Below are 21,194 nucleotides of genomic sequence, written 5' to 3'. Positions count from 1 at the left end.
TAAACTCTGCATGAACTGGATAATGAGCTTCCTTCACTTGCCCTCAGTCACCAAGGCATAGTAGGCTTTCCATGACCTCACACTAATCTTGCTGCTGCCCCAAGTGATTCTGAATTACAGCCATCTCTATGTAAGGACAGCACAGGCAGTAACATGGAAGACATAAATCAAGGTACTCGAGCTAATTTAGTGAGGGCTTTGAGTTGTAGCAGGGGGGTAGTTTCCAACCCAAAATAGAGGATAAAGAGTTTTGTTCCCCTTCTTCCCTTAAAAATAGAAATAACCAAAATGGTTATAAACTCTTCTAACTAAAACCTTAACTTTCTTTCCATGATAGACTAGTATCAACATCAAGGTTTTTCTTTAGCTTTTGGGGTTTTTTTAAGATTAATTGTATAGGCAATGACTTATATCCACCAAAAAATATGCAATGACTATTTTTGTTTTCCTCAAATGACTGAAAATGAAGATATATAGTTTTCCAAATTGATTTCCATTGAAATCCTACTTTTCCTAATTCTAATAAATCAAAACTGCAACCTAAGTATAGCTGTGATATCAGTGCACATAAGTCTCAGCTGACTCTTTCCAGTTATTAGGAACCTTATTTCAAAGTATTTCTGTTAATCTAGGTTAGAATCACTTGCAAAATCAAAGCTAGAATATATGCAAAACCTGAAGAAAAATGGCAAGGGAGAAAAAGAGACCACCAGATTTATTTGCATTGCAATTGTGACTACACTTGTTTGGTTTTTACAAATATGAAAACCTTTCAGCATAATTTCCTGTGTCAGTAGGTTGATATTTCTCATGCTAGACTTCCAGAAGACTACGTTTGGATATATTAAATATTTAATTATAGAAGTTCAGGTTTTTATATGTATTTTACAAGTGTTTGGTATTACCGACAACTCCTAGTCAATTACCGCTACAGCTTTCAAATCGTCTCATTTTTAAAGAGGGACCTTTTGAAAACACAACAGTGCCATGAATATAGTTCTTATAGTGCACTAAAAGGTAAGATGACTTCAAATAAGCTTGACTTCAAAATATCAAACTTAGGCACACAGTACACACTGATCTCTCAGGGGTTCAAACATACGTGCATGTTGCCTCTGACTTCAATACATTTATTGCTATATTAGAATAACAGCAGATAGCTAATACAGAAATATTTCCCTCTCCCTGTGCAATAGTTTAAAGAAAAAATATTACTTAAGAAAACAATGATGCCTTACATTCTGCTCAGACAATGAACACACGAGCTGTGGAAGAATGTCTCCCTTCACGACTGCCTCTGCCAGGTCATCGTTATAATTGGCAAGTCTCCCAAGAGCCAAAGCAGCAGTCTGTTGAACAGTTGGGACAACATCCAGCAAAAGAGGTCTCAGCAAAGATATTACACCTGAGTTATACCAGGAAGAGAAAAGCCCATTTAGTAAGCAGAATTTTTTCTAAACTTTTGCCTTTATTCATAAAAACCCTCTTCCAGGTAATAAGAACTTGTAGGAAATCCAGGTGTTCCGCTGAAATTAAGCTGGCACTTGGATAGCAGTGCTGACACATAGCAAAGTTTCTGCCCATTTTTCATAGGTACAGAACACTTCTGAAATTTAAAAAAAAGTCACATGTAGAAATAAGCTATATGCAAACATATTAAAGTATACACGAGAAAATAAGGTATATTCAAACATATATAAAATGCATGTGTTAAAGTATGCACAGGAAACTACTCCATCTGGAGGTCCCAGTGAGCTGACATTGGCACATCACTCATTCAGCATGCCAGCAGAACCTCTACATTGAATTACACAGAAGTACATTTCATCTGTTATATGCAATGATTGATTTGGGGACCAATATCCATAATATATTACAGTCCAGACAGAAAAGTTGTAGATTTTCTTATCATGTTATTATTTATGTATCTTCACTGATGAGTCCACCGTGTATCAGTTAAACATGAAAGAATATTAACCATCCTCTAAGGTGGTCTTACAATACATGACATAAGTGAAGTAAGCAGCTGTGACATGAACCATTAGAAGTTATGGCCTAAGAAAGTCCTTAAATGGATAAACATCTGGCTAAAAACAGGAAGTGGGAGGAGTAAACTTTCCATTCTTGCAATACAAGGAAGGAGGTCACAGTGCAGTTCTGCAGTGCCATTCAGTAATCATCCATGATCTGAAACAGCATGAACAGTGAGGCAACTCAAAGTTAGCCAAGGTAGTACCTGTGAGGGAAACTATAAGAAACTAGAGGCTGAATGACTGTGTAACAAAACAACAAATGAAATGGAGCATATACAGGGAAACCAATCCCAACCTCACATATACAGTGATGGACCCCAAACAGGTCACTACCACCCAGGAGAAATATCTCTCTGTTAGAGCTGACAGTTGTGTGGAAATACCAGCTCACTGCTCAGCAGCAGAGAAGAAACTCTACCTACAGAGGTATACAGAGCACTCAGGTTTATTTGGAAAGGAACAGAGCACAAAGCAGAGACCATCATTATGCTATTGTATAAATCCATCCCACATTTAATACCCTCCCCTAGAGCAGAACTGAAAAAGGTTCAGTGAAAGGCAACAAGGATGATCAAAGATGACCAATCTGTAGGAAGAGCTTCAACATACAGAGAACTTCTATTTAATAAGACTGTCCAATAGGGATAGGAGATCTACATGGTTACATAGAAAAAATACTATTTGTAAGGTCTGAGAAGGAAAAATTACTTGTCTTGTGATTCTTCAAAAGTGCTGTCCCCTGTACCAGCCAGCTGCATGAATTAATACTTCTGAGCTTTATACCTCAGCCAGAAAGCAATGCCCTCTGAAGATGCCAATGTGCTACAACTGAACACCAAACACGCAGAGCTACAGTCAGAAATCTCCTTATCAGCTGTCTCAGTTCTTTCCACTACTTTTTTTTTTTTACTAACGAAGATAAAGATTTAGCTGGGTGAATGTGGAAGAAAGCAAGACCTCCTTCTCAAGGGCTTGTGTGGTTGTAAGCACTAAACGAATGTCTTTTGGTGCAACAGTCCCACAACAGTGGGATCACTGCCTAATGGCAGATGACACTCAGGTGTTGAACTAGCACACCATGACAACAAAAAGCTGAGGGCCTTAAAGCAAGGAACAGTCCACAGGGATGGAGCCAAGTTACACCCATAGCGTACTTCTGTATAGAAGGGCACTCTAAAAAGAAAAAAAAATTTGAACAGCAGTGTAATTCTCACAGAGAACATTTATTTTAAATTAAAACCAAATTGCTCCCAGCAAGAAGAAAATAGCCTAATAACCTACACATGGGTCTGAAGGGGGGGGGGGGCAGGCAGGATGTAAAACTAACCATGGAGGCCATGCTGACCACTAATGAATTTGTTCTGAGACTGTCAATACTCCAGACAGAAGCTGTACTGTCATAAGAGGTACGGCCTCCCAGGATGTTCACAAGTCAAAACAAAACAGGTCTCAGGGGGGGCACACAGTAAAGGGAGAAAAGTGAAATGAAACTGTGATGTCTAACAGCAGTACAGAAGCACGAAAAATGGCTCTGTAATATGCATTAACTGAACACGCACATATAGAACCTATGGAAATAGGTCTGTAGTAAAGCTGGGGCCTGCTCACACTTCTGTCAAAGCCAGTGGGAGCTGAAGGAGGCCTCCTGTGTACAAACAGATAAAAGCTAGATTCTCCAGTACTGTAAGATCAACGCAAATTCATTTAGCACTTGGCAGAAATCACTACCTTCAGAATGTGGTCATCATATTGACATCATATCACAAACTCTCCCAAATAGCAGGTATGGTCTCACTAGCAAGTTATGCTTCGTATCAAAGTGCACTAAGTACTTTATATGACAAATTAAAAATAAACTAACATGTGAGTTGGAGCCAACCCCATATGTCATGTACAGTGACCTATCTTCTAGTAAGTCACCTGCACCCTCTACGGTGCATTTTCTCATCCTTCCCTCTAACATCAGTTGCATGGTCAAAAGCTGCTGAAATTCCTAAGGGGTCCTTCAAGCTATTCTGACTACTTACACTGAAGGTATTTTAGCAAAGCAGGAACAGTTACAGTAACATGCTTGTATTTAGCGTACAGATATTACACTGGAGCCCCGAACCTGAGATAATATGAAAACAAGATTATTTTATAAAGGGTAGAGTTAGTTTTATTAGTTTTACTGATATTAAAGAGACTGTTAGAAGTGGTTGAGGAAGAGGAAAAGGAACACTTCAGTGTGCAGTGTCCTGACCCTAGAAAAGCCAAGAGCCTGATGGGTGGGACATTCAACCACGATGTCCCAGACAGTTCAGTTCTGGTGATGGTTTCCAAATCTAATGAAATTTACATCAACTACAATCACTTTACCCAGGAGGAACCCACAAGTTAGATCCAAACCACAGGACGTGTTTCTGGCCTGCATGACATACCTAGACACCGCAAAACATAAAAACACATTTAAGGAAGTTTACCTATACCTATGTTTTGAGTTGTCCCAAATACAAGATTTATAGCATTTGTATTTTCAAGATTAGCTGATACAGATTTCACTTTTAGAATAGGCTAAAAAGCCTTGAGCCTGAAAATGCTTCCAAGCAGCATGCCTCCCTATGGCCAATACCATTAATTTCATGGTAGTATAAACCATGTAAAGTGTGGTGATGATATTTAAGTGTCAGCACAAAATATTCTACTGCAAATTATTTTAGCTGATGAAACTGAAGGCAAGGAAAGAGATGAAAAGTGAAATGGGAGTTACTGTTTGAAGAAAGGACACAAGATGCTACAACAGGGTTGAAAAAAAAACCAACAGTGAATGAATGGAAAAGGTTTAGAAATAATAGAAACTGTGCTGATCCTCAAGGAGACTATATTTTCCCCGAAGTGATGTCCGAGTGTGAGAAAAGAAGTGAACAAATAATTATCATGACAAGAGCTTTGAAGGAACAAGAAAAAGAAAAATCAATTCTTGATGCTGTACAAGCCTTATATTGACATCAAATTAACTGAGAATTTAGAGAAGTGTATAGGCTTAGATTATGTCTGTGCATTGAACAATTAAAATCTTGTACCTCTACTTCCCACCTTCTCTAAAACCATTTTCTTTCCCTGCATCAAGATGTTATCCATCATCTCTAACTAATCTGCAAGACCAACTGCTTGAGGAGTTTTCATCATTGCCATGATTTTTACATCTCCAGCAAACCAAGTATTTCTTTCTTTACAGCACTTAAAAAAAATAAACAATTAATTCTGAGAGTGACGGTTACATAGAGATTATATGGTCTCCACTAAAACACCTATAGGAAAACCAAGACGTCCACCTTTCCTTCTGTAACTTTTGACAACAGTGCTGGAAATGAGATGCCTGATACAGAAGGAGGCTTTCCTCTCCTGGGCCCAGCCCAGCTTTCTTCTAGAGACAGCTGTATTTGGCAGGCTCCTCTATTTGATCTCTTCCTTCCTTGCTTTTGACTATCCTGTCTACAGCAAAGTCTACCTCTCTTCTCCAAAGAGGTCCAAGCCAGGATTCCTATCAGCATTTTTAACTAAATTTAAATGTATTTAACATTATCTTACAGCAAGAAAATAGGTAAGAACCTTTCAACAACTTCCTTTTACCTCTACTATTCACTCATGTGAACAGGGACATACAGAGCCAGGAGTAGCAGTGGCTTGCCCCTGAAAACTTTAGGAGAACCCTTTGGTCTTCTTCTAAATAAGTCTGTTGTGACAGAAGTAGGAAATTCATTAGCTCTAATTCAAAGGCAGCAACACAGAAAGTAAACTACAAAATAAGGCATTTAGACCATTGGACTAGATTTGTTTTGGAAGAGTTCCCACCAGCAACTCAGAGTAACAAAGAATTACTGCCAAATAATCTCTCTTGCATCATGGAACCTTGACTAAACTTGGGCAAGAAATGATTCCCCTTTCTATCCTCAGTTTCCCACTCAGATTTGTTTCAAAGAATAACACACTTTAGAAGCTGAATCACCCTTAACACACACTTCTCAAGTGGAGCTGTTGTGCACAGGCCTGATGTACTTTCTTTTAGGAAGAAAGTGCTGCCTGCTGCCTATCTGGGGGAAAAAAAACCAAACCAAAACAAAAAAAAACCAACAACAAAAAAATCCAACAACAAAACCACTCAGGGCAGCAGCAGGTTCCAAGTTTTTTCATTCCAAGTTTTTGTAGCCAAACAAACGGTCGCTATTCTGGAGACAGCAATCTTCATTTGGTCATTTTGATTTCTGGGAGAAAACTACCTGGAACACAGGGTCCTCTACCCTCCTCCCACCCCTGCAAAACCCTTGTCAAACCTGACTAGTCAAGCCAGAGAAACACCACTGTACGTTTGAAATTCTCTCCATTTCTGCACCTGAAGATAACCACTCATATCCTATTCTCCTTCCTTAAAAATAAAATGTATTTCCTTTTTAAAACGTAAATATGGAAAAAAAAGTCATTCTACGCTAATGCTGTCTCTGAACACACCCTTATCTTGAAAATGTCCTTCTAATTTATGCTTTGCATCAAATATAATGTTGTCTTCTCATTTTTGTATGCTACCTGTTAGGCTAAGAACATTCACTGAGCTAACATTAGCACTCAAACATTCATCATATTACCTTGACTTTTCAGTACTCCTGATGTCAAATTCAGCTGATTTAACAAGGAAATGTAACAAATTTATTTCTGTCTCACCACAACTACTTATCTTCAACTACCCTTTCCTAGAAGCAGCAAAGCAGCGAGTTTCAAGTAGGAGACTTAAATTTCCCAGAAGAATAGTGACAGAGAACTTTCACACTCGCTTGTCTTAACACTGCCTCTTCCAGAGACAACGTGGTACTCACTCCAAGAAAGGACTCCTCACTGCAATGGTTCCATGTATAACACAACTACAATCCTTTAAATATCAGAGGGAACCCAAATACGGTTTGGTAACAGAGACTCTGGGTAATCAAATAATTTGTACAGCAATGGTGTATGACATAATGCAGATTCAGTTTGACAGTGAGACTGGAGATTTCTGAAGGATCAAGGAGCTAAGTTTCTCCTGAAAAGCTGATCTGGCTGATCATTTCCCAGACCCTGTTTCTGCATTAATGGAACAGAACTAATCCTGATCCAAGAGGGCTGAGTTTCTGAAAATGCCCATCACAAGGCTAGTTAGTGACCGCCACACAATCCTTTACAGACACACCAAAACCAAGGCAGCCACAAAAGGCTGCTTCTTTTTAATGGCCACTTGTTCAGATGAGACTGAAATTCCTAACCAATTCTGGCTTTGAAATTTTACTTGCAAATCTCCTCCAAACAGGCCAGGAGGAATCCTGGAGCAGTTGAGCTTTTAGCTAACATGAGCTACAAAAAAAAAGAAGCCAGCGCTCCAGTTCCAGCTGCATTTACTTTCTCCTTCTCTGCCATCTCTCTGGTACTTTTCTTAATACATAGCCTCCTCCTTCCCTTCATCAGGCACCATCACCACCATCATCAAGCCTTGGGGAAAGCCACTCTCTTCACTTGATCTACTACAGCTCCAAAGATAAGCTTTTGCCTTTCATGCCACATTGCATACTTCTCTTCCACTTCTCCTCCCACTAAAGCTCAACAAAGCTTTTAACTCAAAAATAATTTAAACCAAAAAAATGTGCATCCTTCACAAGGAATGGTGCATAAACGCAAATACAGAAACTGGCTATATGGGGGCACTGGAGTCTGTCCATGCACATCTACTTGCAAGGTCCAGATAGCGCAGATGCTTTAAGGGAGCAGCTCTTCCTGCACAGCTGACTTGGCAGCCATGCTCCCTACACACCCTGCGCTCCCAGCAGGCTTTTTACAAAGCACTGTGCTATCAGAGCACATTCTTTAGTATTATTTTAAATGTGGAACTGCATCCTGAAATCCCTTCCAAGAGTCAGATTCTCCTTACACAGGGCCAAGTGTCCAACTGCCACATTCAAAACAGGTACATTTAAAATACATAAACTAGAAAGAGAAGTGGAGAAAAGCATAAGCAAAAAGCCTCAGTGTAATTGGATGAGGGGAAAACATTTGAACAGCCTTTTCTCAAAAATGAAGACTTCTAAAACCACCCCAAAGATCTGGAAGTACAACTTTTAGAACCTGTCACCAGTGGAATAGCTCTGGACCTGGGAAGGGACCAGCACTCATGACATCATCCTTTACCAGCATAAACAGACTATGAAGTAGGGGGAAATCTGCCATGCCACAAGGGTCTGTGACAGAGCCCTAGTCTGACACAGACAAGCCCTGCCCACAAACTGAGCCTCTTGCCAACATGGACTGTGAGGAACAGATACAGAAGATACCAAGAGGTAAAAGAGGAGGAGAGGATATGGTCCTGGAGTACAGCTTGTATAACTGGAAACATGAACTGAGATCAGGGTTGTGGGCTGATGGAGTGGGAGGGCAGTTGGAAAAGATTCACTGGGAAAGGGGTCTTCTTTTACACTGACATTTTGGAACTTTCTTGGAACCCTGCAGCCTGGCCAGCAAGTAGGTGTAGATAACTGGCTAGCTGAAAAAGGTCTCATAGACATAGTCCAGCTGGCTGGACAAAAATGCACATGGCTCTCAGCTTATCTGAAGTAAAGCAAAAGTTACACAATAACAGCAAGATTGCAGTGGGAAAAGAATGTTGCAGGTGGGAACAGATAACTACAGAAGAGAAACTAGGGGCGGGCTTGGTATTTAGGCAGCTAACCAATAATGAGCTTAACTTTTGTAATATGTATGAGCTAATTATAACAAAGTCATAAAAGGTGACTGTAAGGTTCAATAAAGGAAGTCTGCTGATCACTCATATTGAGTGACTGTGTCCTCCCTCCATCGCAACAAGTAGGTAAGGCAGACAAACAGAAGTTGAATTTATCTGCCCAAGATGACAAAAATACCCCAGCAGCAATGAGAAGGGAACCCAGGTGTGCAGGGTCACAGCACACAGAGTGCCATGGCATCACACAAGCTGCTAGACCACACAGCTTCAAATTTCTTTTTCCAGATTCCAGACTCAGCTTTCCCTATGACTTCCACAGCCATTATGCTTAATAATATGATGAGTCCCAAGAAAGCGGTTAAAGACCTGATCTTGTAATAGCTTTAAAGTCAAAGGCTAAGTTGCAAGACTAAACTGTTTCTTAATCCCAATGATATCCTTAAATACCTTACAAATTAAAAAAAGCAGTGAACCCATCACCACAAGCCCTAATGCAAATAAATAAAAATTTAATTGATACCGTAAGAATACAAAAATGAATATTCAGAAGCAACTACAGTCTTATTCTGATACATTTACTAATGCTGAATTGTAAATGCCTTTAAGAAAATAAATTTTAAAACCGCACCATTTCAAAAGGACTATTTATTTACAGAGTGCTACACTTCACAAGGCAGATGAAGAAAGAAGAATTAGGCCCTCAGCGACTACGGCTCATAGAAACATACTGGAAACAGTTCAGATTTTCTCCTAAATTTTCTAAAAGACAGAAAGCTGCCTAAATCTCAGCGCAAGAAAGAAAGAAAGAGCTCAAGTTCATCTGCCATTATAACTGAAAATAGTCTGTAGGATTTACAATTTTGGAAGGATGAGGGGGTGTGGAGCTCACTAATGCATTCCAGGACCAAACTTCATGAGCTGTAGCTGCCAAATGAATAGATTTATTTTAAGGAATATGTTTAAAGCTGTTACTATCAAAGCAGCTTCTCCCATTACTCAGCAGTCCTCCAGAAACAGGATTTGATAAATTAATTTTCTGGCACTGTTCCAAGTATATATTTACTAAACAAAAAATGTTTAGGAGTTTTGGAGGAGATTTTTTTTTCCAAGTATCCCTTAATTAAACATTCAAACGACAAATCCTGCGGTTATTATTCATGGTCGTATTTATTCATAAGGAACAACCTTATCAAAGCCAGCCACAGAGTCAGGGAACACACAGGAATGAGTTCTGACAAAGAGATTTCTCTCATCACTCCTTGTACTTCCCTGCCACCAGAAAGCTGTTGAGCTCCCAGGCACTAAATCCCCAAGACATTCCTGACCACAAGAAAGCCAGTGCTGTGTAAGTGTGTCAAAGTAAATAGGCCAGATTCTAGTTCCCTGGTTAAAGCCACTTTTGCGATTTCTGCTCAGAGGGAAAGGCAGCTCCAGAACTTGATGACATACAGAAGCCTTGTAAGAGAAATGCTCTGGGAAAAGGTGGGATTCCTGTTGGCCGTCTCTGGCCCTCCTTCCAGTTTGCCAGTTCCCACCAGTTTTCCTTACAGGTCATACACAGGAGTCTCCACAACAATGGTACCTTAAGGTTTCTCAACAGTCAAACCAGCATAAAAAACTCTTACCTCTGCTCCTGGCCACTTGCTTCCCTCCATGCTGCAGTCTGCCATCTCCTAATTTGCAACAATACCACTGCTTGTACCTGGCTTAATTCCACAGAAGCAGGGCTTATAGCATAGTAAAGAAGTATTTTTTAAACACACTTCCATCTTTCATGACATTAGCATGGTATCCAAAGACACCTCCACAAAGAACAAGGTCTCAAACCAGTATTTATTTTTCCTATAACATACTAAGCGTTTATCAGAAGGACTTCTAAAAACAGGACCAAACACTTTATTCCTTGAGCACCGATCTTTCACTGCTGCCAGTCTAAATTTCAGATATTCCAGGAATATAAACTGAGGCAAATAATAAAATGTACTGTAGCATACTCTTCTAAGGGCTCCATTTTGTTCAAATTCAAGTCACGGTAATCTTGCCTTCTGCTTCAGCCATAAAAAGACTAAACCCTGACAACCTTTGAGATCCAAGCAAAAAACCCTGCAAGGTGCCCCTGACTCCTAAAGCTAATGGAAAATGACAGCAGGCAAAGACTTCCCACATCTTCTTAAAACAGTGATTTCCCTAAGGGATAGCTAACTTTCTTTACCAGAATAAGAAACGAGCCCCCAGTCCTTTTATATATGGATTTATACAGAGATACATGTATAGACAGACACCCTTCTTTCCCAAATCACTGCTCCAGAGATCACTAGATCAACACCATAAAAGGAATGGCAGTTATCTGCTAGACAGATATGCCTCAAAATATTTGTGTAAGTGCTTTAAAAAAGGACCAAATCACATTTTTTGATGGGAGGTTTTAAAAACCACGTAATCACATTTCACTTAGGAAGAGGTTTTAAAACCTGTATCTAGCACATCCAGAAAAAGGTCAAAACTAACAGCTAACATTTTAATCCATTAGTTTTAAAGACACAGGTTAGGGAAGACGGTAAAACATCTGTGGGCCTCAGCCATTCAAATTGTAATAAGAAATACCTTATTTGCAGACATCCCCCTCTCTTCTAGCATCTGAAAAACTAAAGCCTATGGAAAAGCAGCTCAGTACCAGAATAAGCCAAGAAGGCTGATAACCTACACAAATGCACATTTCCACATTACTGCCCCAGAGCCTCATGCTTGTAAAATTAACCTTCAGATCCACACCTGGTGTGAGCAGAAGACAAGTTGCAGACCTGTGAATTGATTATTTCTTCTGCACAAGCAACAAATCAGTTCTGAAGTAAAGCTACCAACCAGATTACATCAAAAAAAATATTTTAAGAAGTACAATTTAACTAAAAGTTAGTTGGGCACTTTGTTTGCTTTCTTGAGATAGAAACTGTCTACATTTTAAAAAACACTAAACAGTAAGAAGCCTACCTAAATGGGATCTCTTTGTGAGCAACTAAAACCAGAACTATAAACGGACACAGAGGGATCTCTTCTTACAAATAAGACATAAGTTATTCCTATGGCCAAGATGTCCATTTGGTATGAACTGAAGCAGCGGCATTAACTCACTGAAAGATAAAAAAAAACTTACCAAGAGGCACAGCAAGGTAATACAAAAGGCCTGGTGTCGGCATGCCACTCCCATAAGCAAAGCAAATGTTTCTTTAACAAGAGTTTAAGTGACAGACTTTTCAATAAAACCCTTTTCATAAACAGATACAAATACAGAAAACTGGAAGTAATTACATGATTGTTTTTCCTTTTTTGTTTGTTTGTTTACTTGATCCCATCATATCTCAAAAAAGACCAACCACTTTACTAGCTTTGGGAAACAAGTATTTAAAACAAAACCAAGACAAACCAAAACCTAATCAATTCACAAATACCATATGGTAAACCAACTACTGATTTATAGCACTTCTTCAAACTGTCTTTCAGGTAATCAATTACTGAGCACTTCTTTCTCCTCTGTTAAGCTCAGGAACTTTGGCCAAGCGGAGTGGGTCTGCCAGATGCCAGCAGCACAACAGCTGGTAGAAGTGCTCCCGCAGCTCCTGTTTCTAAAAACGCTCAATTTGGTTCACGACATCCCACGACAGCAATATAACAAAAGCGAATCCCTCCTAAACTGCGCAAATCTGCTGGTGGAAAGCATCGAAGAATTTAGGAACAACCTGTAAAGCTACCACAAAACCAGTTACTTCTAAAGTAGGCTTTCCTTGGCAAGTCAGCGCTGGCTTCAGGGGGAATTCCGTTTTCTGTACTTTATATAAAGCTCTGTCAGAAGCATGAGGGAGTAAATGAAGAAGCGGGTTATACTGAGAAATTTTCCCTGAAATAAAAATAAGTTATGAGATCATAGCCAGAGGCATCTGCCTCAAAACAAACACAGAAATAACCCTGCACACAGGCGGGGCAGCCCGCACGCAGCTGACGAGCGTAATTAACTTTCCCACCGCGCCGCAGGAGATCGGCCAGGCCGGCCTCGCACCGCGGGCCGGGAGACCGGGCCAGATCCCGCGGGGGAGAAAAGTCCTTGGAATTAAGCGGCCAAGCTGGGGCGGGGGGGGGGGGGGGGGGGCGGGGGGCAGAGAAGCTCCCTGGCAGCCCGGCGCTCCCGGGACGGCGCGGCCCGGCCACCGCCGCGCTCCCCCGCGGCCCCCGACCCCCGCCGCGCTCCCCCTTCCCCGCTGCCGGGTCCCCCGTGGCGAAAGGGCGGCGAGCGCGTACCTGCGTTTTGGAGGGTCTCGATGTTCTGCGGCCGGGAGGCGAGCTCGGCCACCGCTTGCGCGAACTGCGTCCGGGCGCGCTGGTACTGCTCGAAAACTGCGGGCGGCAGCGCCAGGGCACCGGGTCAGCGGCCGCCCCGCCGGCCCCGGCCCCGGCCGCCGCCGCCCCGGCCTACCTTGCAGGACCTGCCGCTGGCTCATGGCGGCGGCGCAGCGGGCTGCGCGCCCGCGCAGGGCCGCACTGTGTGTACCCGTCGCCCTGGCAACCAGGCGGAAGCCGCGCCGCGGGGGGGCGGGGCCGCGCCACTGCCGCCTGTGACGTCACGCGCCCTCCCGCCACGCACCGCCCCGCGCTGCCCCCGGCCCAGCTCGGCCCCCGGCCCCGCTCCGCGCCGCTCTGCGGCCCCCGGCCCCGCACCGACCGGCGGTGCGTGCAAGCGGGCACGAGATGCAGCCCGGGCGGGCTGCACCCGGATGGCGGCATGTCGTACACGTCTGTTAAACATATAGGTGCTGGGCGCAGGTGTGGCGCAGGCACCTATAGAGATGCGCGGGACGTACCGACCCGTAGCTCTGGGGGGAGAGGGCTCACGCCCCCGTACCGCACCTACGGCACAGGCACACGCAGCGGCGCGGGGACGTGCCTGTGGGTGCACACGGACACCGAGTTACAAAGGAGCGTACACTGGCGGCTGCGCGCGCTGCCGTCCATGCCAGGGAGTTGCTGCGCCCGGCGGCGCCGGGGTGGGGGGCGGCTGCGGGACGGGGCCGGGCTCTGCGCGGGGGCTCGCCCGAGCCGCACCCGGGGCTCGTCCCTCGCGGCCGCCGCTGCAGTCCCTCCGCGTCCCGCGCAGCGCGGGGGCGGGGGCGGGCGGGCCGGAGCCTGCCCGGCCCCGCATTTGGGAGCGGTGACACCGCCGCGCCGGTCCGCCTCGGCGGGACGGGTCGCTACGGGGCTGGCCGGTGGCTTCGCGGGGCGGGCGAGGCTCCCCGCTGCCCCGGCCGCCCCGCCCGCGCAGCCAGCCGCTCCTCGGGCCCCGGCGCGGAGCGGGCGGGAGGCGCGGTGCTCCGCTGCAGCGGAGATTCCTTGTCCCGCCGCGCTGCTGCGCGACTCGCCGAGGGAGAGTGAGAGCCGCGCCGCCCCGGCTGAGTCCCACGCATCGCCCGGCCGCTCCTCCGGGGTCCCCCCGCCCGGCTCTCGCTCCTCCTCCCCTCCCTGGGTGGGGGAGAAATAAAAAGGGAGAAAAAAGAAAAATCAGGGCAGCCGCAGCGCTCCCAGAGCTGCCCCCACCGCACCCCGCCGCGCCTTTATTCTTCGGGGAGGGGGGGGTCCTTTGATTTTAATTGTTTTTCTTTTTTTTTTTCTTCCCCTTTCTTTCTTTCTTGCCACCACTGCGGTTTCTCCTCGGGATCTCCGCGATTGCCTCACACCGCCGCGCCGGCCCACGCCGGGGTTTTTCGCGCCGCACGGGGAACGAACTCGCCCCGTGCAGGGCCACGGAGCCCCCGCACACCCGGGGCGCGGAGCGCGCGGGCGCCTCGGCGGTGCGGCCAGCGCGGGCGCGCAGGAGCGAGCCCGTGGGCTACGGCCACCGTGTCCGCCGGGAGCCACGCGGGTCGTGCCGCGGGGGGAGCGCCATCCCTGCAGGAAGGGACGGCTCTGCCGGCTCCGTGCACCCGCGCAGTCCATTATAAGCCCGAGCGCAGCCACCCGCGCAGCGCCGGGAGCTGCCAGCACCGCGCGGCTGCCCGGCGGCTGGGGGCAGCGCCTGCGCTCTCCGCGCAGGGGCCAGCCGCGCAGGGGGCCGCGCACCGGGCACCCGCGCAGTAAGCCCGCTGACTTTGCCAAGTACAGGCACTAGTTACCCCCGTGCACCATAACATTATTTTTTAATTTTTTTTTCCCAACAGCTGATCATTCCAGTCCATGAGCTAGGCACTACCTTCCACTTTTCCCATCTTGGTGTCTCTGGCTGTAAGGGCTATTTACGAATAATTTTCTTCGTAACCGGTCAGCCAAGGCATGGTTTCATCTATGAGTAAACACAGCCTTGGAGGTCTGTACAGCAACTAATGCAAACGGTGGGACTGCGAAATGAAATCAGGGTTATCAGGATCTGAATGGAAATAGACCCTGCATCTCCTCCAGTATCTTTCGAGGGCGATTCCCAAGACGGGGGATATTTGTCAACGAAGTTACTGGTTAGCCCTGCTATCGATCAGGCTGCTCTAAGTGGAACTGTGATCCACAGCAGAAAACCAGAGTTACTATTCAACAAAAACCGTCCCTTTCTGTAGTCACCCTCTATCGCACATTGGCTTCGGGGTTTCATAGGCTTCTATTTTCTTCTGCAAAGCTCCAAATGTACACAATCAGATGACTGACACTATACAAACGTATTAATTGATAGATAGTGAAAAGTTTTGTCTCATACCTTAAAGTTGAAAGGCTGAAGTTACTTCAGCCGCATTTTAAAAGTTTTTAGAAGTGTAAGAAAGACGTCTAAATTTAATAAATAATCTCTGGGTTTGCACAGCTCCAAAAAGGTGGGCTACCGTAAACAATATCATAGCTTAAAATGACCCACGTGTTTCCAGGAGTATTTAATACTAAAAAAATATCTTTTTAAGCAAACAAGCAAAACAGGCGATGTGCTGTTCTTTACAAATAAATGAGACAAATTAAATCAGATTGGTGAGAAGGTCGTTTGCCACAGAAAATATTTTGGGAAATTATCACCATGTGTACTTGAGAAGGGAACAGCTGTTAAACACATTTCTTTATACTTATTTCTGTTCTTAAGTTAAATAAAAAAAATAAACAAACGGTGATGAATTACTTCCAGAGGTTTGGGGGGGTTTTTTAAGCAGATGTGTCGATTACAGATAAATTGATTTATCTGTCTAATTAAGTCTAATGTTCGGATAAATGAAAGAACAAAACTCACCCTGAGTACCTCCAAAATTCGCTGTTACATTTCGTTGCTTGATACTGAGAGTCTGTTCACATGGTTAATAACAATAATGAGGAATAAACACCATGCAAATGCGGTCTACGGAAATGTCACCGGTTCTCGCAAAAGTACTGAAGACGGAAAATCATTTATGGAAATGACGTAGTTGTGAGACTTCACTGCCTGCTGCTGGGGTGCTCATTAGTAGGAAACCTGTATCCTTAGGCGGGTGGTGTTAGTAACGACTGCGTTACTGCACACGTCATCTTAAAAAATAAACCGGAGACCAGGGGAATAGGCATCAATTATCCAAATTAATAACGTGCCCTCGCTTTCTGGCGGGTGTTCTTTGATCTCAGCCCTTGATTCACTTGGAAAGACACCCGTAACGGGGCGGGGAAGCATCATTTTTCCCAAGCCGGTGAAGGGCGAAGTTGCCTCTGGAGTTTTTTTGGAGGGGGTGAGGGGTGCCGGGGGGGCTTCCCACGGGCTTTCCCGGCTCGGTCCCGTCCCCGCAGGTGCGAGGCAACAGGTGGCTCAGCCCCCGTGCCGGGAGCTGCCCGGTCCCCCCAGCTGGAAGGGCGCCGCGGCGGGTCCTGGCCGGGCTCGCTGCCCCTCGACGGCTCACGCCCCGCGGCGGGGCGGCTGGCCAAGCCGTGGCTGCTCCTCCACGACGTGAAACTGCGTGGCGCTCATTGAAAGATGAGGTCTTCCTGCGTCGTGGTGTGGCGGCTTCCCCACCGGGCTGCGGGGACGTTCCCCGGGACAGCCCGCCGGGGCTGCGGGCCACCAGGGCTGGAGCCAGAGCCGCCCCCCGGGCCAACCCACCTCCCCCCGCCTTTCGGCACGGCGCTGGGTCGCCCGATCTGCCTCTGGAGGGTCTCCTCCGCGCCTGGCAAATTGTTCGAAGCTTTGAGCAGATATTTGCAGGGTTACAGAAATAATTTTTTTAACCCCGTGCTTGCACGACTGAGCGCGTTTGGTGGGAAGAGGAACGCGCAAACTCCTCCTCTCGCTCTTGCGGACCGGAGTTGAAAGCGCTGGGCTTTTGCGGGGGACTTTTTTGGGCGGGGAGGTTGAGCGGGGAAAGGTTAGTGGGAGTCAATGGGGCGCAGGGAACCGAAGTGCTCTCTCGAAGAGAGTGTTCTGAGTGAGGGGACTCCAACTCCGTGTACAGCCTGCACTGAAATATAGTATCTGGGTCCCTGAATAATTAAATTTTCAATTTTAAGTTAGGCGTTACCATTACGTGGTTTTAGCAAAAATTCTGACAGTGGGACCGTAGCAGTGGAGTGTGCCCTCTCTTTTTCCCTGATCTTCGGCTCGGGGCTCCAGCGACTCACTCTATTGTGGGGTCCCCTCTCTGGATTTTCGGTGGTGAGTTTAGTCCGTGAGACCTTCCCATAGAGCAAATTAGTTCTGTAAGGCGAAGAAATGTCGAGGTACTTCAAAAGCACTAGAAGGAGGACTTCTCCTTTTTCTTCACCTAGGAGGGCGACGCTGGCATTTGAGCAGACATTTGTAATCATAAACATGTAAACGGTACAGATTTGGCTGGTGGAGATTGGTGCGTCGCCATTGCACTAGGCAAAATCAGGGGAAAAAAATATAAGGGATAAATAAACTGGATAAGGGAAAAACATTTCAGGTTCACTTGCAGGATGGGACCAGGAAATACTAGCTGGCAGGGCTGAGTCCCTTTTACCACGTGCGTATGGTTACACCTCTGGTTTCCTGCGGAACCGTCAGCGTTTGTGCAGTGCCATTAAAAAAAATATTTTTTTGGGACGTTCCAAAACTGAAAGCCAGAGCCTAATTTATTCTGGGGACTTGAAAGGAACGAGGTCTTCCTTTGTGTCTGTTGCTCCGGGGGAGGGTGTGCGTCGGGCTGGCGCTGAACGCTGCCCGCATCTACATATGTAAACCCAGCAGCGCTTCTCCCGCCCCGTGCCGGTAGGATTGCGGGCGCTGGCAGCTCACAACAATGCTGCCAGACAATGCGAAATACGCGGAGCCTGCGCGGCTGCGGCGGGAAGGTCGGGGAGGGGAAGGGGGCTGGCCAGTGTTTAGCTCCCGATCTGGAAGGACCAAATTTGCGCGATACCCGGCGGAGCCCACGGCTCGCCCCGCGGCCGCTCCGTCCTCCTGCCCCATCATTGTTCCTGGCTGCTGTGGTTAGAGGGGTGGGGACAAGCAGCAGCCAGACGACGATATCCCAGTCTGCAGAAGAAGGTGTAACGAGAGGCACTGGCAGCAGCAAAGGCTGCAAATCGCTGTCGTGTGGTTGCTATTAGCAACAAATCAGCTGAACAGCCTGCAAACCCCGAGCACCTAGTGCGGAGGTGGGAAGGAAAACGCCAGGGCTGGGGAGGCTGGGGCTGTGGGCGCTTTCCCGAGGGGACTTCCGAGCAGCCGCGGGCTGCCTCCCCGGAGGGCGGCCGGGGAGAGCAGGGCGAGGGGAGCCGCCGCTGCCGCCGCTGCGCACCGCGCTCCAGGAGAGAGGAGAGGCAACACACTTAAAAGAGACAAAATGGCAGCTCGTGGCTTGTAGGCATCCCTCTCGGCGCTGAGCGCCTGCCTCGCCTCCGCCGGTTCCCCCCGCTGCCGGCTCCTCGGTGCTTGGGGGCTCTCCCTGCGCGCCCCCTGCCCGGGGATAGCGCCCGAGCCCGCGGAGCGGCAGCGCGGTGTCCCCCGGGGCTCCAGCCGCAGCCCTTCGCCCTCCGCAACCAGCCCACCCCTCCTGGAAATCAAACTCTCACCCCTGCGTGTGGGACACGTCCCGACCGGCTGCACCGTAGCACCCAGTGGCCGGGCAGAGCCGCGGCCCTGCGCACCCGGCTGCGCCTCGCGGGCTGCCGGCGCCGGGACCCCGCGGAGGGTGTGCGCAGGCTGCGCACCCCGCGCAGAGACAGCTGCCTCGCAGGGACACCACTCTCACAGCACCTCTGCCCCTTGGCCACGCCAACACCTTCCTTTGCAGCACTCTTTTCACGTTGCTCTGGGTTTTGTTTTGTTTTGTTTTGTTTTGGATTTGGTGGGGGTTTTTTTCCGCGTTTCCCATGTAAAGTTTTTGGGGTTGCGTATGCAAGGCTGTTGTGGGGTGGGCTGGTGATTGGTTTTATTTCTATTTCGTTTATTTTCCTTTTTTTAGGATCAGCCCATTTCGGAGGCCTCCGACAGCGACAGGGTATTTGGCACGGTGTTATCTCACAGATCAGAAAGTGCCTCGTCGAGGAGGCACCTCTCGAGCGTCCCCAGCACATCCAGAGGGAAGAGTGCGAAATGCCAGGGCTGGCAGGAGTGCCCGAGAGCTCTGCGCTCCGCGGAGGCCCCGGGATGCGGGGCGGCGCCTCCCGGCCTCGGCCTCTTCCACCGGGGATGCGGCGTGCGAGAGACACCGGCAGCGCGGAGCCCGCGGCGGGCGCGGTGTGTGTGTGTGTGCTGCTGGCTGGCCCTGCTGTTGGGAAAGTGCCTCCCTGCCACCGGGGAGATGTCACCCGGCCGCTCCCCGGGGAATATCCCCCGCCACCGGCGCGGGCAGCGGGGAAGGCATCTGCCTTTCCCTGGCGATGGGGAACATAGAGCCCTTTGTCTCTCTAGACGAGGTGCGATATTCAGCTGCGTGCCATGAAAATACAGGCGCCAAATGGCCACCGCGGCCCCCTCCCTTCTCTGGGGGAGGTCGGGGCGTACCGGGGCCCCGCCGTGCCCTGGGGGAAAGCCGGGGCCGGCCAGCCTCGGGGGGAAGCGGGCTACCTGCGGCAGGGTGGACGGGGATACGGTACCGCGGCGCCCGGCAGCTTGCCCGGGACGCCGGAAAGTCACGTCCCGGTGCGCACACCCCGAGACGTGCGGGCTCGCTGGAGCGCCCTACGGGCAGGACGGCGGGGGCGCGGGGCGGAGCGGGGCTGCACCGCTACGCCTCGGCGGGGGGCGGCTGCGGCCGGGCGTGCTGCCCGCCGGGCGCGCCCGCCTCCTCCCGGCCCCGCGGCGGAGCGGGGCGCCTCATCCCGTCGCGGCCGCCCGCGCTAGCGGAGGCCGGTCGGGCAGCGCTGCGCGGGGGCGCGGTGCGGTGCGGAGGGGCACGGTGCGGTGCGGGGCGCCCGTGGGGGTCCCTGCGCGCCGCCCCCCTCGCGCCCCGTTCGAATCTGGCGGCGCGCGGGGGAAGTTCCGCGGGCGCGAGGCCGGAGAGCTGCGCAGGCGCAAGATGGCCTCTGCTCGGGCGGCGGCGGGGGGCGCGGAGCCGGCCCGGCCCGCCCGGCGGCGGGGGGGACGGCGGGGGCAGCCACCGGGGGCTGGGCCTCGGCCGTGGCACCGGCGGGGGCCGAGCGCCACGTTTCCGCGCCGGCCGGGGGAGCCGTGTTCCCGTCGGCGGAGGCGGCGCGGAGCGAAGCGCGGTCGTACCGCGGCTCCCCGCCGGCCCTCCGCGGCCCGGGGGAGGGGGCAGCCGCACGCCCCGGCGGCGGGGCGGCCGGGAGGCCTGCGGGCTCCTCGCAGCCCCGGGGCAGTGTCCGCCACCGCCGCTCGCGGCCTTCCCGCGGCCGCCGCTGTCCTGCCCGGCGCACCCGCGGCTCGGCGGCGGCGCCCGGGGATGGCGGTCCCGCTCCCTGGCCGCCCCAAGCAGGGAAAACCTCCGCATGCCGCAGGAGGTTCATGTTCTTCGTGCTTTACCCGTTACCGTCTCTCTCTTTTTTTTTTTTTTTTTTTTCCCTCCCCTTTTAGCCCGCATCCCCACATCGTTGCTGTTAAATAAATACAGATATCCCATCCCCAAAGACGGCGGGACCGAAAGCTGCCCCGGTCCCCACCGGGCTTTAGCGGCTTTTCTGTTGTCCTGGCGGGACTCCTCTGTTAGCGGTGAGGGAAAAGGAGTGAAGGAGGCAGAGCTGTAAAAAAATCCGTGCTGCCAGAATCCTTGCAATTCTTCAGTTTGTAAAGCACAAAGCGACGGCGGCTTGCAGCTCTCGGAGCGGGGCAACGGCTTGGAACCGCGGGGAGCGGAGACCCACGGCTCTCAGACGGCGGAGCCGGTCCTTCTCCCGGCGTCCTCCCGGTAACAGACAGGCAGAAAACATGAAAAAGAAACTGTTTAGAGTAAAATAAAGGAAATCCGTTTCAAGTACGCAGGAGTAGAAGCAAGAACGTTAAAAATTAACAGCGGAAACAGGAAACACTTCTC

General features: G+C 48.9%; 1 protein-coding gene across 1 annotated transcript in view; it reads right to left on the bottom strand.

Annotated features, from left to right (window-relative positions):
- SPAG6 (sperm associated antigen 6) overlaps nt 1-13,336 on the bottom strand; it is a 45,149-nt gene extending 31,813 nt beyond the window's left edge. The window contains exons 1-3 of the mRNA XM_055806631.1: nt 13,238-13,336; nt 13,063-13,158; nt 1,239-1,405 (exon numbers count right to left, since the gene is read on the bottom strand). Of these exons, the coding sequence (XP_055662606.1) occupies nt 1,239-1,405; nt 13,063-13,158; nt 13,238-13,262 (288 nt within the window). The 5' untranslated portion in view covers nt 13,263-13,336. The remainder of the gene's footprint in view (nt 1-1,238; nt 1,406-13,062; nt 13,159-13,237) is intronic.
- Nucleotides 13,337-21,194: the final 7,858 nt, after the last annotated feature.

Source organism: Falco peregrinus, chromosome 5, assembly GCF_023634155.1.
Source record: "Falco peregrinus isolate bFalPer1 chromosome 5, bFalPer1.pri, whole genome shotgun sequence".
NCBI lineage: Eukaryota > Metazoa > Chordata > Aves > Falconiformes > Falconidae > Falco > Falco peregrinus.
This window is presented reverse-complemented; position numbering and strand designations above follow the sequence as displayed.